Consider the following 13,794-nt stretch of genomic DNA (forward strand, 5'->3'; position numbering starts at 1 on the left):
CCTTTTAGTACCAAATTAATGGCCTTAGCAAGGTTTGTGGTCATATGTCCGTATCTCCGACCTTCATCGTATGCTTGTGACCATTTTTCCCGTGGTATTTTTTGAAGCCCACTTCCAAACACGCTGATCATCGTAAAATACCTTCAAATTCTCCAATCTCTTGTCAAAATTTGGTCGACGTAGTTCGTATCCTGTTTCATAATATACTGTGTTAAACCGCAATTAAAAAAACCATGTAAAAAATGCACAAATATTGAAAATAAAACTTACCCATGCTGACTATCTCGCTACGAATGTGTGCGTTATGAAATTGGTCGATACTATTCTTGCCAATATGACGGATACAAAATATCGGATATGCATACGGAGGTATCCAACGACTTCCTGGTCGTTCAATTGCCGCCAAAATACCCGTTCCTCTATCGGATATCAAGCAAACTCCATCTTCACGAACGACATATTGACGTAGATTGGTCAGAAAGAAATCCCAAGCCTCTGTTGTCTCTCCCTCAACAATGGAGAATGCAATTGGGAAGATATTTCGCTCACCATCTTGAGCAACTGCCATCAAAAGTACATGCCTATATTGACCATACAGTCACGTACCATCTACTTGGATCATACGTTTGCAAAATGGAAATCCTTCAATACATGCCTTGAATGCCCAAAATAGTCTATGAAATATTTTCTTCCCTGGCAGACGTTGACCTTCTTCGTCATATGCGGGCATGGTTTGAGACTTCACTATGGTTCCTGGGATAAATCGCTTCATTGCTTGTAGCAAATGTGGTAGCTCATTGTACGATGTATCCTAATCTCCATACGTCAGCTTCATTGCCTTCATCTTCGCATTCCACACCTTGCCATATTTTACTTGATATCCAAATTGGCTTCGAATAGATGCAGCTAACACTGAACAAGATATCCTTGGATCCTTTTCAACCATCGCCTTCACGTATTCACATATTACATCGGAGTCCAATAGTCGGTGGTCTTGTTCGATGAAGTTTCGCAAACATGTGTGCGGACCATTGTACCTCGTGATGACCCAAACATCGTGCCTTTGATTTTTCGACACTCTGATCTTCCACTTGCACTCTAGGTCATATTTTACACACTTTGCGTATAGGGTGCCAGAACTTCATCAATTACACCTCCACCAAAAATATTTTCGTCGCCGCCCAAAACTGGTTCTTCGGTTTCTTCATCTTCGCTTGAATCATCATGAATTTCTCCCCATCGATTTTCAGCGTCAATATCAACAACCAATTCCGGTAGTATATTTCTCGTCTCATACTCTTCTGTTGCAGATGTCCCCTCGACTTCATTTACACTTTCCAATAGTGCCATAAAAATGTTCGGGAACCTGTATGTCGGCTCCTCAAACTGACTATATAAAGTCATTTCATATGGATTTTGAGCCACACCTCTTGATGACCCAGGAACATCACATATGTTATGCACATCAACAAATAACTCAATAACTGCTATATTGGTTGACTCATGTAATCCAACCATGGTTCCAATATCATCATCTTCTTCAAGTGGAACTGCAGCATATTTGACTGGGTTGGGGCATATCATAAACCTATACCTCAAACCATCAACTACAACTCGAATTTTTCTTTCTATCTTATGCTTCATTTCTATAAATGTGATGTCTTTTTTGAACATCATATTTATTGGTTTTTCAGACTGAAAAACTACTCCGATCTCATTTTCCATAATCTGTCCTTTATAATGGACAATCGTGAAAAAGTTGTTGCTCATTTCCTTTCCTTTCCTTTCCTTTATTGTTTCTTTCTTCGAAGCAATATGTACGTGGAAAAATGTTGTGGAATAATGCTCTGTACGTGTAAAAAAATTATTTCTTTAAACAACAATAAATTAAAAAAATTAAATTTATATAATCTAATATATTATAATATAACTTAAACTAATAAACTATTTCTTTATTATAATATAATTTAGTTAAAATAACAAACTAACAAACTAATTAAGCACTAATTAACTTTTTTAATATTTTAACTTAAACTTCAACAAACAACCTAATATACGTTTAAACACACTAACAAATTAATTAAATATTTTTTACATTTAATAACTTAAACTAAGAAACTAATTAACTAATTTTTTATATAATCTAATATATAACTTAAACTAACAAATTAATATAATATAACTTAAACTAACAAACTAATAATTTATACTAACAAACTAATTAACTAAATTTCTGGTTTATCCTAAACCCTAAACTAACAAACTAATTATTTCATAATTTCATATTAATAAACTAAATTAAACAATTAAAAATTACCTCACAAACGATGAGCCTTTATCTCCATTTCCTCTTCTTCTTCTTTTCCTTTCATTTCCTTTCTCTCGCCAAATTTTCTTTCTTTCTTATGATTCTACCCTAAACCCCTCATATCCAATATATAATGATCTTTCAACGGTTGGTAAGCTGCAATCAATTTGAGTTGTATAATTCACGTTGAAGGCTGTAAATTTTTCAACCATTGAACGATGCAATAATACAACACTAATTACTGCATGCAACAGCTGATTTTATGCTGCACCAATACAACTATGATAACAAGAGTGGACAGTCTCGAAGCTATGGCATGAGGGAGCAGCTATGTCTCGAAGCTAGGGCACGAAGCTACGACACTTTGCAGCTCAAATCATGCTGCAATAATACAGCTATTACAGCTGCATGAATGAGTCTCCTGAGCAGATGTAAGAGGAATCACGCGAGGAGCAGGAGGAATAGGTTCTCCTGAGCAGCTGCAAGTGGAATAAGACGCGAGGAGAGGATTGTATGGCTACCTATCCTGCATGGCCCAACGTTGGACGCCGGCGTGCATGGCGACCTATAAGGTCGCCGGGATTGCTTGGCGACCTACAAGGTCGCTGGGAGTGCATGGCGACCTTGTAAGTCGCTTGGAGTGCTTGGCGACCTATGGTTGGGTTGTGCATGTCCCATGCACGACACGATCCTCGTCACGATCCTCGTCGGGAGCCACATCCTCGTCGGGAGCCACGTCGTAGGTCGCCCGGAAGGCATGGCGACCTACGGCCAACTGTGAATTAATCTTGGGAGAACGTTATTTCGTGAATTATTTATTTCCAAAGCATTATATAGTGAGTTTAGCCATTTAATACATATTCATTTGCAAATAGTATTTAATAAATCGATCAATTTAAGAATAAATCAATAAATAAAAGTAATTCAAAAAGTTAACAAAAATAATTAAAAAACAATTGAGAGGCTTGAAGGGACATTCAAATGGCGTCATGGTTGTTGGTGAAGATTCCATAAAGTCTTTAGTTTGTGAGATGCAAACATACGCTTGTTCACTTATTAATTCTTGCATCATAACAAATCAATCATTTAGTTAACCAAACTCTTTAGTTTGAGTTAGATTTTATTTCACGATCCATTTGTTTCTAAAACATTTTTTGAAAAATGTTTTTCGTAAAATAATTATATTTTCTTAAAAATATTTTCTAGAAAATATTTTACGGTATTTTATAATTGGAAGAGGCTGTGTAAACTATTTTTCACTAGTTGATAAATTTTTTAAAAATTATTTATTATAAATATTAAATATAATAAATAATATTATTTATCATAAAACTTAATATTATTATTTTAAAATATTAGAATAATTTATTTATCTATTATTAAAATATTATTTCTATAATTTTATTAATAAAAATATTAATATCAGTACATTTTATTGAACTAAAAATTATAAATTATATTAATTATTTATTAAAGTAATAATATTATATTATATTTTAAAAAGTATTAATAAATATATTTCAAATATCTTTATTAAAATATTAAAATATTATTAGATTATTATATTAATATTAAATACATAAATAATATTATTCTTTATTAATAATTTAATAATGTTATTTTATTAAATTAATAAATAATATAAATTTTATTAATAATTTATTATATATTATTAAAATAAAAAAATATAATATCTTATATTATTATACTTTAATTGAATATTTTATTATAATATTAAAAATATAATATCATATTATTAGAAATATTAATAAATTTTTAAATATTTTAATAATTAATATTTTGATTAAAATGTTATTAAAATATTTTATTAATATTAAATTCATAAAATAAAATTATTTTGAATATTTACTATTTGAAGTAAAAAATTCAAAAAATGACTTACAGAAATCAAACCGTAAATCATATTTCAAAAAACACAAAGGAAATTCTGTTGATCAAGAAAATGTTTTACGTTGATCAACTAATTTTCCTCTAACAAAAAACTGGAAAATGAGAAAAACATTTTTTGAAAAATGTTTTACGTGAAACAAACATACCCTTAATTAGAAATTGATTGTTTTTTGTTTAGATCATTATTAAATTTATGTTTAAACTTAAAGAGAACATGACGCAATTAATGATAATTTTAGACTTTTAACATGTAAAATTTACACATCCTATTTAATTCAAAATAACTTTTATCAATAAAAAGATAACATGTGTTACAATATTATTGAAAGGTTAAATATGTTGATTTATTTTGAATTAGAATCCAATTGATAGAATATACTAGTTTTGAAGATTAAAATTATTATTATAACATATCATGTCATTATTTTCGTTAATTTTTAATATATGACGATCAAAACAGAAAATACATTACGTTATTGATGATTTGACAAAAAAGTTCAGTAACCAAAGGAGAAAATCTTTAATAGTTAGATGACCAACAGGTTAGTTTACCCAAATAAAATATTGTCTCCATTATAGCATAACTTGTCCTCTTTTTGCTTTCAAGCTGGTTGCTTGCTGGCATCTTAATTTAATAATAATCATTGAATATGTTTGAGAAAATATAATATAATTATCTACAAAAAGCATTGATTTATGGGGAATGAGAGATAAAAGAATTAACCTTTATTACATTATAACAGTCAATGATGATCTACCTTCGATTATGAGTGATGGAAAATGATAATAATCTGCTCACCAATGATTCTGCCGGCGAGTTACCGCTTTGTAAACATCCCTTGCGTTAATGACGCTAACGACGAGAAATCATAGTCTTTTCCCCATTGAGATGGTGTTATTTTAGGAGCCGGAGACGGCGAGATAGGCTTACCTCCGATGCTTTTCATGCTGATTGCTGACGATGGAACTACTGGCCTTGTGCCGGAGAAGCTGCAAGTAAAACCGAATTGGAGAGGAGTGTTTCACATTCAGGGTATATAGCGAGTTGAGCGATTAAATGTTAATCAAACAAGAAATGTATTTGAATAACAGGTTTCGTGTATAACTCTTCGTATTAGGACCAATGCAACAGTGCACCGAAATGCCAATGGCATCGAATCATCTATATACCATGTAACTTTTCCTAATGAGCCCTCATTTCCAGTATTTATATACCGAATTACGAAACTGCATGTTCAGTTACTAGGACCAGTTTGCTTTTGAACTCATCCAAATCTTTAAAACTAAAGCCGATGAAATCGATCAATAACATAATAGTTAGAAATAAGCAAGTTTAGGATCGTTGAGCTGAAACAATTTCCGTACGCACCTGGAAGTTGGAGAATTCACTGAATTTGCTGCAGGGTGCATCTGTAGGTTGCTTCCCATCTGGTATCGGAAGGTAATTAACATGACGAGATAGTCTCAGGGAGAACTTACAATCTGGGAAAAGAACAATGATGGAAGGATGTTGCAAGCAAACCTGAATATGACTCTGTTGACAAGCAACCGGCGTTACCATTCCAGGAACTTGATGGCCAATGCTTCCAAAACTAGGAGCAGGAGAGTGAAAGCCATTGGAGCTGAATTGAGGAAAATTGATAGGGAAGGGTTGGGATCCACCATTAGGCTTCACAGTAGTGTTCGTGACGGACTGTTGTTTCGGAAGCATAGCAAGCTGCTGTGGATGGATGGAAAAAGGAGACACCATACTTGACTGCAAAAAAAAAAGTAATTAAAATTCCGAACAGTAAAGTCTCCACTTCAAACTTCCTCGAATGAAGCTACCTGTCCTGAAAAAAATAGTCAACATTCATTATACGGTTACGAATTTCAACCAAGAGACAGCTTACCTTTTCAAAGAGATTTATATTTCTGTGTTTAGCATCTTCCCATGGTTTTGAGTTTAATGAATCACTTGTCTCCTTGGAGGGCTTTGCTTCGATTGCTACAAAGTGCAAAGCAATAAGCCAAAGGTTAGCAACAGTGAATGTAAAGTACAATGTTTAACAACTCTCAGCAAGAAACTATGTAGCAATAAGCTCGAGACGGCAGGAAGCATACATTGCAAACCAACCAAAGAACTATCATGAGCTGAACCGAAGTCATTCTCTCTAGAATCCCCCATAGAGAGCAAATTGAAAAGTTCAGTAGCATAATCGATTTTGGGTGATGCAATGGGTGTTGCAGTATTAACATCTCGCTTCATTGATTCAACCTTTGGGACTGATGGGGTATGGGCAACCTCCTGCTTTTACGGATTCAGCCTTTGAGACTGATGGGGTACTAGTAACCTCCTGCTTCACAGATTCAGGCGTTGTTGCTGATGGTTCAGAGTTATGTCGAAGTTCTTGTGGACTTGTATCGGGTTTAACCTGTAGAGGAAGTATCGTTGTTCATTTCTCTATCACAATCACATATGTAATAAAGAAAGATACTACTTCAAAATGTTTTTCATTTTGGATATCTTCTAGCATCTAGCTTTCGACATTTCACAAGAGATCCTACAGTGTTATTTATGCTACTTATCTTGATCTAAGCAACAAAAAGTTTCATACTGTCTTGGTTTTTCACTTCGTATCGAAGCAATATAATCTATGAGTCAAAATAACTTGCATCAACATTGAATCAAAAAGACACTGATGTAAGTATTCAAACATTTCAATGCCCACTAAAAGAAAGATAGGCAAACCATACAGGGTAGTTCATTTGCTACACATGTATTTCCTCCATCTGACAGACAGCAAAGCAAAGTTAACCGCAGTGCTGTAAAAAGGCAAATGCATTTACTGACAATCAGTGTGTAAGACCGAACAAAGGCTATTCTTACCTTCTGAGGAACATTTACATTCACTTGCGAGTAACTTTTCGTAGTAGGAGTGCTGTTATTTGTAATAACAGGTGGGTGAATAATTTTCTTATCCATAGAAATGGGATTCACATTATTCAAGTTCTTATACCCAACACCACTTATAGCTCCTAGTCTATGAAGTGATTCCTTTTCTTTGTTTATTTGTGGAGGTGATTTTTCCGTTCGACCCCTGGGAATCCATCGCTTCTCCACATACCTAATGAAGAAAATAAGCATCCTTAAGAAAAATTACGTTTGACAAGTTCCAATGGAAGAAAATTAAGCATAAAATTTAAAAGTGATGGGTAGTTTTATTTTTATGAAGTTGTACTTTGCACGAATGAAATTCTCAATTCCAACTCTGTTGTACTTGGGAGGCAATTCCGCTTCCCAGTAAGTATTCGATTTCTCATTCCCCATGGCTGCAAGAAAGAAGAAAACGAGATCACAACCAGCACCTGCATTTTATTTGGGGTGGTAATCAAAGAAATGAACAATGGAGCTTACATTGGATAAAAGAAACCTGTTCCGGAAGCCATGTATCTAAAGTCACAGATCTCACCTGAACGAATCAAATACAATTCCATGAACATGTTAACAAGAAAATCAAACTCAACCCGCAAACTTCATAGTGAAACAACATAAACAAAACCTTTGATATGTGTACTCCAAGACTTCTATGGACCCCTGAACATTGCATGCAAATGAATATTCCGAGATTGACACTAGCCCATCGTGCCCCCCTGCAAAGCAGACAAGCCATTATAAATTCGAGTCCAAGTCCTTAACACTAACTCGGGACAGTAAAGCATTTCTAAGAGAAACATTGTTACCGGATACCTACTTGGATTTGCAGTCTGCACATTCTCTATTTCCAGGTAACTTAAGAAGGCCATCCAATATCTGCAGCAGGGCACCAAATAGGCCAAATTGACAATGTTTAATACAACAATCATCGTGAATCGAAGTTAAACCAACACTAATGAGAGAAACTTTCGACATGGTTTTCTTGCATATCACTTAATTCGTATAACTTTTACAAATTATATAATAAGTGGCCCAATACAAATAAATTTAGGAACATGGGTAAGGATAAATATTGCAAGAGTAAGGAAAGATGGACATCAAGTTGGCAGCACCAACTTCCAGATGAGCTACAGCCAACTTTATCTCTGTGGGCCAAAGATTTAAGACACCAAGGCATCAGCAAACACAACTGACAGCTAAAATGTAAAGTGCAGTGCAACTTGCTTCTATTGAAAACTGGAAATCATACAAGACAAATACTTCAAAACTATTCCAAGGCACAGGGTTAATTCAATAAACAAACATAAGGCCCAAATTTCCAAAATCAGAGAAAGTTTCAAAGATTTAAAAAAAAGAAATCAGATTCTTCAACTATGGCCTTTGCTTTGTAGAATTCATCAACAAAAAAAGGTGTGCAAAAAACGCAGCCTGCAACCATGTATTTTCATCAAACACTTCAAAATCCATACTTCACCAACTAGAGCAAAAGATAAACGCTAAACCTTAAATGGGTAGCAAGAGAAAAACAAAAAGAGAGAACCTTTATGTGTTTAGCGTTGAGTTCTTTAGAAACGTTAGCCTTCTGGTTCATGATTTTTGCAAAACGATCTTCTCCTCTTTGGTCCGAAGCTGTCTATGTTTTCTCAGCTGAAAGTTGATAAATTTTTAGTGGAAAAATTCAATCTTTACTGGAATTAGAGGAAACCCAGAATGAGAAGGAAAGGAAGGAAGAGGAGGAGAATCAAAAGGGTAATGAGAAATGTCAAAGTGGGTATCTTTTGATTTGTTAAATTGGCTGGCTATACGGTTGCTTTTACTATTTGTCTTTGGTTGGCGTGTCTACACACTCATCAAAGTTGGGGCTCCCTCCTTTGCTGCCCCTTTTTATTCTCAAACCGTTCTCTTGTGTGCTTAAAGGCATGGTTTTCAGAACCGGAACGATTAGCGAATCGGTCATACTATCAGTTTATTGGTTCAATTGAACTGATTCGTCCGGTCGGAAGAATCGGATGACGTCATAATTATTTAAAAAATTAAATAAAAATATTAAAAATATTTAATAAAAAATAATTTTTTATATCACAAGTCATATTCAAAGCAAGTCATAACATATATAAGTTAAAAACCATAAAATCAAGTGAAATAAAATGATTCAAATTAACTACAACATAATATTTAAGGTAAAACATATTAAATAATAAATATAATTATATAACTATAATTTAAAAATAAATTTGGGGTTAAAAAAATCATAACAAAATGATATTGTTTGGTTTAATTTTTCTTTAAAAAAAACAATCTCACATGACTAAGAAACATAGAAGAGCATCCTAAAAGTCTAAAGAGTAAAAATATGAGAACAAAACAATCTCACATTGCTAAGAAACATAGAAGCGCATCACAACTAACTTCTATAAATAATAGAGGTAATTTGACATTCAAAATCATGGAGCCTTTGGGTGAGCATTGAGTGAACTATTCTTTCACTTCAATCAAGCTCGAATTTTAGGCTTCAATCGAGCTTCTAATTTTTTTTTTGAATTCAAGTTTCAATATTATATTTCGAGTTTGAGTTAAACTTAATAATTTTTAGCTTGTGAGTTTGAGTTGAGTTGAGCTTACTTTTAAAGTTTTCAAGTTCGAGTCGAGATCAGCAATACTCGAGTTCGACTTGGCTCGTTTAACAAACGACGTTGTTCGGTTTAATTTTTTTTTTAAAAAAAAATAAAAATCCCGGTTTTTCTCTGTTTTTTTGGTTTTCAGTCGGTCCGGTTCGAACGGTTCAGTGGTTCTGACCGGTTCACTAATAGCGGTTCAACCGTTTTAGATTGAACCGGACTAAAGAACAGTTCCCGATTGAACCGACCGATCGATCCGATTTTCAACACAGAGCTTAAAGATCAAATAAGATAACAAGTCGGTGGTAGTTTAAAAAGGATAATTTAAAGTTTGATTTTTTATAATTAATATATAATTTATTAATTAATTAATTCGAAATAAACCTCGTACAAATTTATTATCGGACAATCCTTTTCATTTAATTTGCTATGTTCCGAATGCTCTATTCGAACACTAACAGTTGTTTCAATAGAAAACAGAGTACATGCATTGTTTAAATACATACATACACATATGTACGTATGTATATATATCTTTTCCTAGTACAACTTGGGTTCTCGGGGCATCCAAAATATCATTTAGTTTTCTTGTCAAGCTTTGTCTTAGCTTCAGTTTCTCCACTATAGGGCGCAGCATTGTATGCATACCGCTGGACAACAGAGAAAGCAACCATCTCTACGCACACCAATGTGTTTTGAAGAGCTTCCTGAATGTGCTCTACATCCAACCAATAATGGTGTGATCGAATGATGCCCATCGCGACGAGTATGTCGAGTACCACTCCCTGCATGCCACCAATGAATGCCATTAATAAAACCACGATGATCACAGTTCAACATGAGATTTAACAACAGAAGTTACAGAACACCGGGAAAGAAAACACGACGGTGGCTTCGGACATTCAGAGTCGAATATAGATATGTGTTTGGCATTGATGAGAAGAGAACAATTTTTTCACCTGCCAGAAGCAGAAGAAAACAATCCCCTTGATGCACAGGAACTTTGCGAGTGGCTTGTGAGGTGCCAACTCTTTTGCAAAAACATGGTAAAAGACTACCAAAGAATATAGGGCTAATGAAACAGACACATTGAGGAGGATGGTGAATGTCCAATTCAACCATAAAGGATAAATCTTAAGGAGTTGCAGTGTTATCATCAAGATCGAACACACCGGCCGGATGACGACGAATTGCCATGTCCAGTACTTGAGAAGCTTCAGTGTTCGGTGGTTTAGCCTAACCGTTCGAGGCTGGATCAAAGAGATGTGATTAATAATGTAATTTGTTGGAAGCACGCATGTATTAATTTAAAAGGTTAATTACATCAGACATCCTTAAATAATAACTTAGATTTTAATCGTGTCCTTGAAGTATAATATCGTATCCATTATGTTGTTCTTTAGCTTGATCACGAGCATTAAATGTTAACTCAAATCTAACATGAATAAATTGTAAACTAATGTGTACCTACCACATAAACAACTTCAATCTGACATGTTTAAAAAATCCGAACAATATTTGAGAACGTTGAGTGCAATTAAACCCACTTACCTGAAAAAGGGTCATTGGAAATGAATGGTGAATCTCTCTTCCTTTGATTTCATCCGGCACAATATTTTTGCTGATAGATATGTTCAAGTAGCTATACATCAAAGCTAAGAACTTTGCAATCACCTAACAGTAACAATCCACAATTCACCAATGGTTAATTCCAACAAACACAAATTCAACAAATGCAAAGATTGAGCAAAAGGGGGGCACTCACCAAGGCCTCATAACATTCCTTGATCGACTCCAAGAACATGAAGAACGCTTTGCTTCCTCGAACATCTAATAACCCCACAAAGGAATCCACAGCATAAATGGGAGCCATGAGGATGATAATCAGTATAGCTTTCTGCTCCTTTGGGCTCTTCCAGTGAAACAGATGCTGCGATACAAGCTTCAGAGTGAAGTGCAGTGTAAGCAACACACAAGCTCCACACCCCATCAGAGTGATTTGCCCACGGTTTAAATGCCTCAAATCCATGGTTTACGGCCAAGAAATCAAAATCCCAAAGCAAAAATCTGCAGAAAGATTTAACTACAACGATCAAAAACCCATTAAAATGAAAATTAAGAACTACCCAGATTTCGAAAACAGTGCAGAAACTGGAAACAAACCTGATCAATGAAATCTATGAAAGATAATAGTGAGTATAAATAAATATTGTAAGGATAATAGTACAATAATTGCAGCCTGAGCAATTCATCTACCTCCTATTGACACGTTTTCAAAGTATAAGTAACACGTGGGGTCGACGCGGAATTTCCCAGTCTGGTCGATCGTCAATGGTGTGGGGGAGTCTGATTCGATAAAGGTCATTTCAGAAAATTAAATATGTGATGAAGAAGAGACGATTTTGACTTCCATAAATCTCCCAAAACATTGGCAGCCTCTCGCCATACACGTATTTATTGATGGCAACGTTCTGGGCTTAAATTAATATAGTTGATTATTGATCAATGTATAATTCTGTCACGTATTTAGGTGAAATTGTGAATGGAATAACGATATTAGGGTTTTAGAAGAAGAAGAAATTGAGAAAATAGAAAGAATTAATATCAAAATAAGTGTCCAAATCATACAATTTTTCTTAAATAGGTGATAAACTAATTTTCGTCTCATCTAGGTGTCTAACGTTACAATCGTTATCTGTTTAGGTGCTCGAGTCAACGACATTAATTTACATTGTTAAGTGACACATGTCACAATTTGGTAATTTTAAAATCTATTTTTTAAATAAAATATTATGATATTTATAAAAAAACACCAACTTTTATTATATTATAAAACGACCCCAAAATCCTAAATCCTAACTTTAATCAGCCGCCACCGCCTTTTTCGGTCACATCCACCGCCATCGACGTAGCCCCTGCCATTCTCTTACTCATACATCATAATATTTTTCATCGATTGGTAGTCGAAATCACATGGAATCGTGATTTTAATCCTAGTGTTTGAGTGATTTAAAACGTTGATTCGTCATCAATATACCGTCAATAAGTCATGATTTCATGGGGTTTTGGTTATCGGGGAAGGGGAGGTCGGGTAGAGCTTCGTCGATAGTAAAAGGTGGCGATCGACATGGGTTTAGGGGTTGAAATAAAGGTTTTCAAAGTTTTGGGTTTATTTCAAATTTTGTGTCTTCTATTTTTTTAAAAATATATAATTTTAATTTTTTAATTTTAAATAAAAATTAAAAATTATCAGGTTGTGACACATGTCATTTAACGGAGAAATTAACATCATTACCGACCCAGGCACATAAATGGGTAACGTTTGTAACGTTAGCCATATGGATGAGATGAAAATTAGTTTAGGCACCTATTTGGGAAAATGGATATAGTTTGTGCACTTATTGTAATACCCCAAAAATTTAGATAATGACCAAAATGTAAATTTTGAAAGTTTGATGGTCAAAATAGAAAATTGGAAAAAGTTTAAGGAATTAAGTTGTGATTTTCCCAAAAAGAATTTTATTTCATAAATGGATTTATTTAATGACCAAATTATAAATTTGGTAAAGTTTGGTGATCAAAGAATAAACTTTGGATAGTTCAGGGACCAAAATGTAATTTTAGAAAAATTACAAATGGGTCACGAAAATAAGAAATAAAAATATTATTTTCACATTTTTAAAATGTTAGAAAATAATATTTAATGGTTTAATTTCATGTTTAATTTGAATTGTTTGATTAAAGTGACTGAATTGTAATTTTTGGAAATTGCAAGGGCAAAACGGTAAAGTGGATAATTAATTTGTTCATATTTGACTATTAAAAGATGACAATGCTGATATTTAATTGATTTTGAAGATGATAAGAATATGTATCTTAGTTTTATGGTAATTATGAGGTTATATTAAGGGTATATTGGTATTTTCTCAAGTTAATGATTAAATATGATAATTAAAAGATGATAAGCATGATATCAATAAAAAATATCATGCCAAAGTGTTCTTCTACAGCATATTCACGTGAGGAAGCTTTCAAGGTAA

General features: G+C 33.7%; 1 protein-coding gene and 1 pseudogene across 1 annotated transcript; both read right to left on the reverse strand.

The window, feature by feature from the left end:
- Window positions 1-4,888: 4,888 nt before the first annotated feature.
- Window positions 4,889-8,906, reverse strand: LOC120170661 (annotated as a pseudogene).
- Window positions 8,907-10,150: 1,244 nt separating this feature from the next.
- On the reverse strand, window positions 10,151-11,822 carry LOC120170581 (transmembrane protein 184C-like). The gene is made up of 4 exons (XM_039178521.1): window positions 11,520-11,822; window positions 11,306-11,428; window positions 10,714-11,004; window positions 10,151-10,539 (listed from the first exon to the last, which is right to left on the reverse strand). The coding sequence occupies exons 1-4, from the start codon at window positions 11,781-11,783 to the stop codon at window positions 10,330-10,332; spliced, it is 888 nt and encodes a 295-aa protein (XP_039034452.1). The 5' UTR covers window positions 11,784-11,822; the 3' UTR covers window positions 10,151-10,329.
- Window positions 11,823-13,794: the final 1,972 nt, after the last annotated feature.

This window comes from Hibiscus syriacus, unplaced genomic scaffold (assembly GCF_006381635.1).
Source record: "Hibiscus syriacus cultivar Baekdansim isolate YM2019G1 unplaced genomic scaffold, ASM638163v2 tig00111783_pilon, whole genome shotgun sequence".
In the NCBI taxonomy this organism is placed as follows: domain Eukaryota; kingdom Viridiplantae; phylum Streptophyta; class Magnoliopsida; order Malvales; family Malvaceae; genus Hibiscus; species Hibiscus syriacus.

What these genes read in the sequence shown, in the direction of transcription:
- LOC120170581 (XM_039178521.1), bottom strand. Translation starts at nt 11,783, where the DNA reads ATGGATTTGAGGCATTTAAACCGTGGGCAAATCACTCTGATGGGGTGT. An exon ending in AGGAATGTTATGAGGCCTTG is followed by an intron (nt 11,429 to 11,519) that starts GTGAGTGCCCCC and finishes TGTTACTGTTAG; the next exon opens with GTGATTGCAAAGTTCTTAGC. An exon ending in TTTTCTTCTGCTTCTGGCAG is followed by an intron (nt 10,540 to 10,713) that starts GTGAAAAAATTG and finishes GGTGGCATGCAG; the next exon opens with GGAGTGGTACTCGACATACT.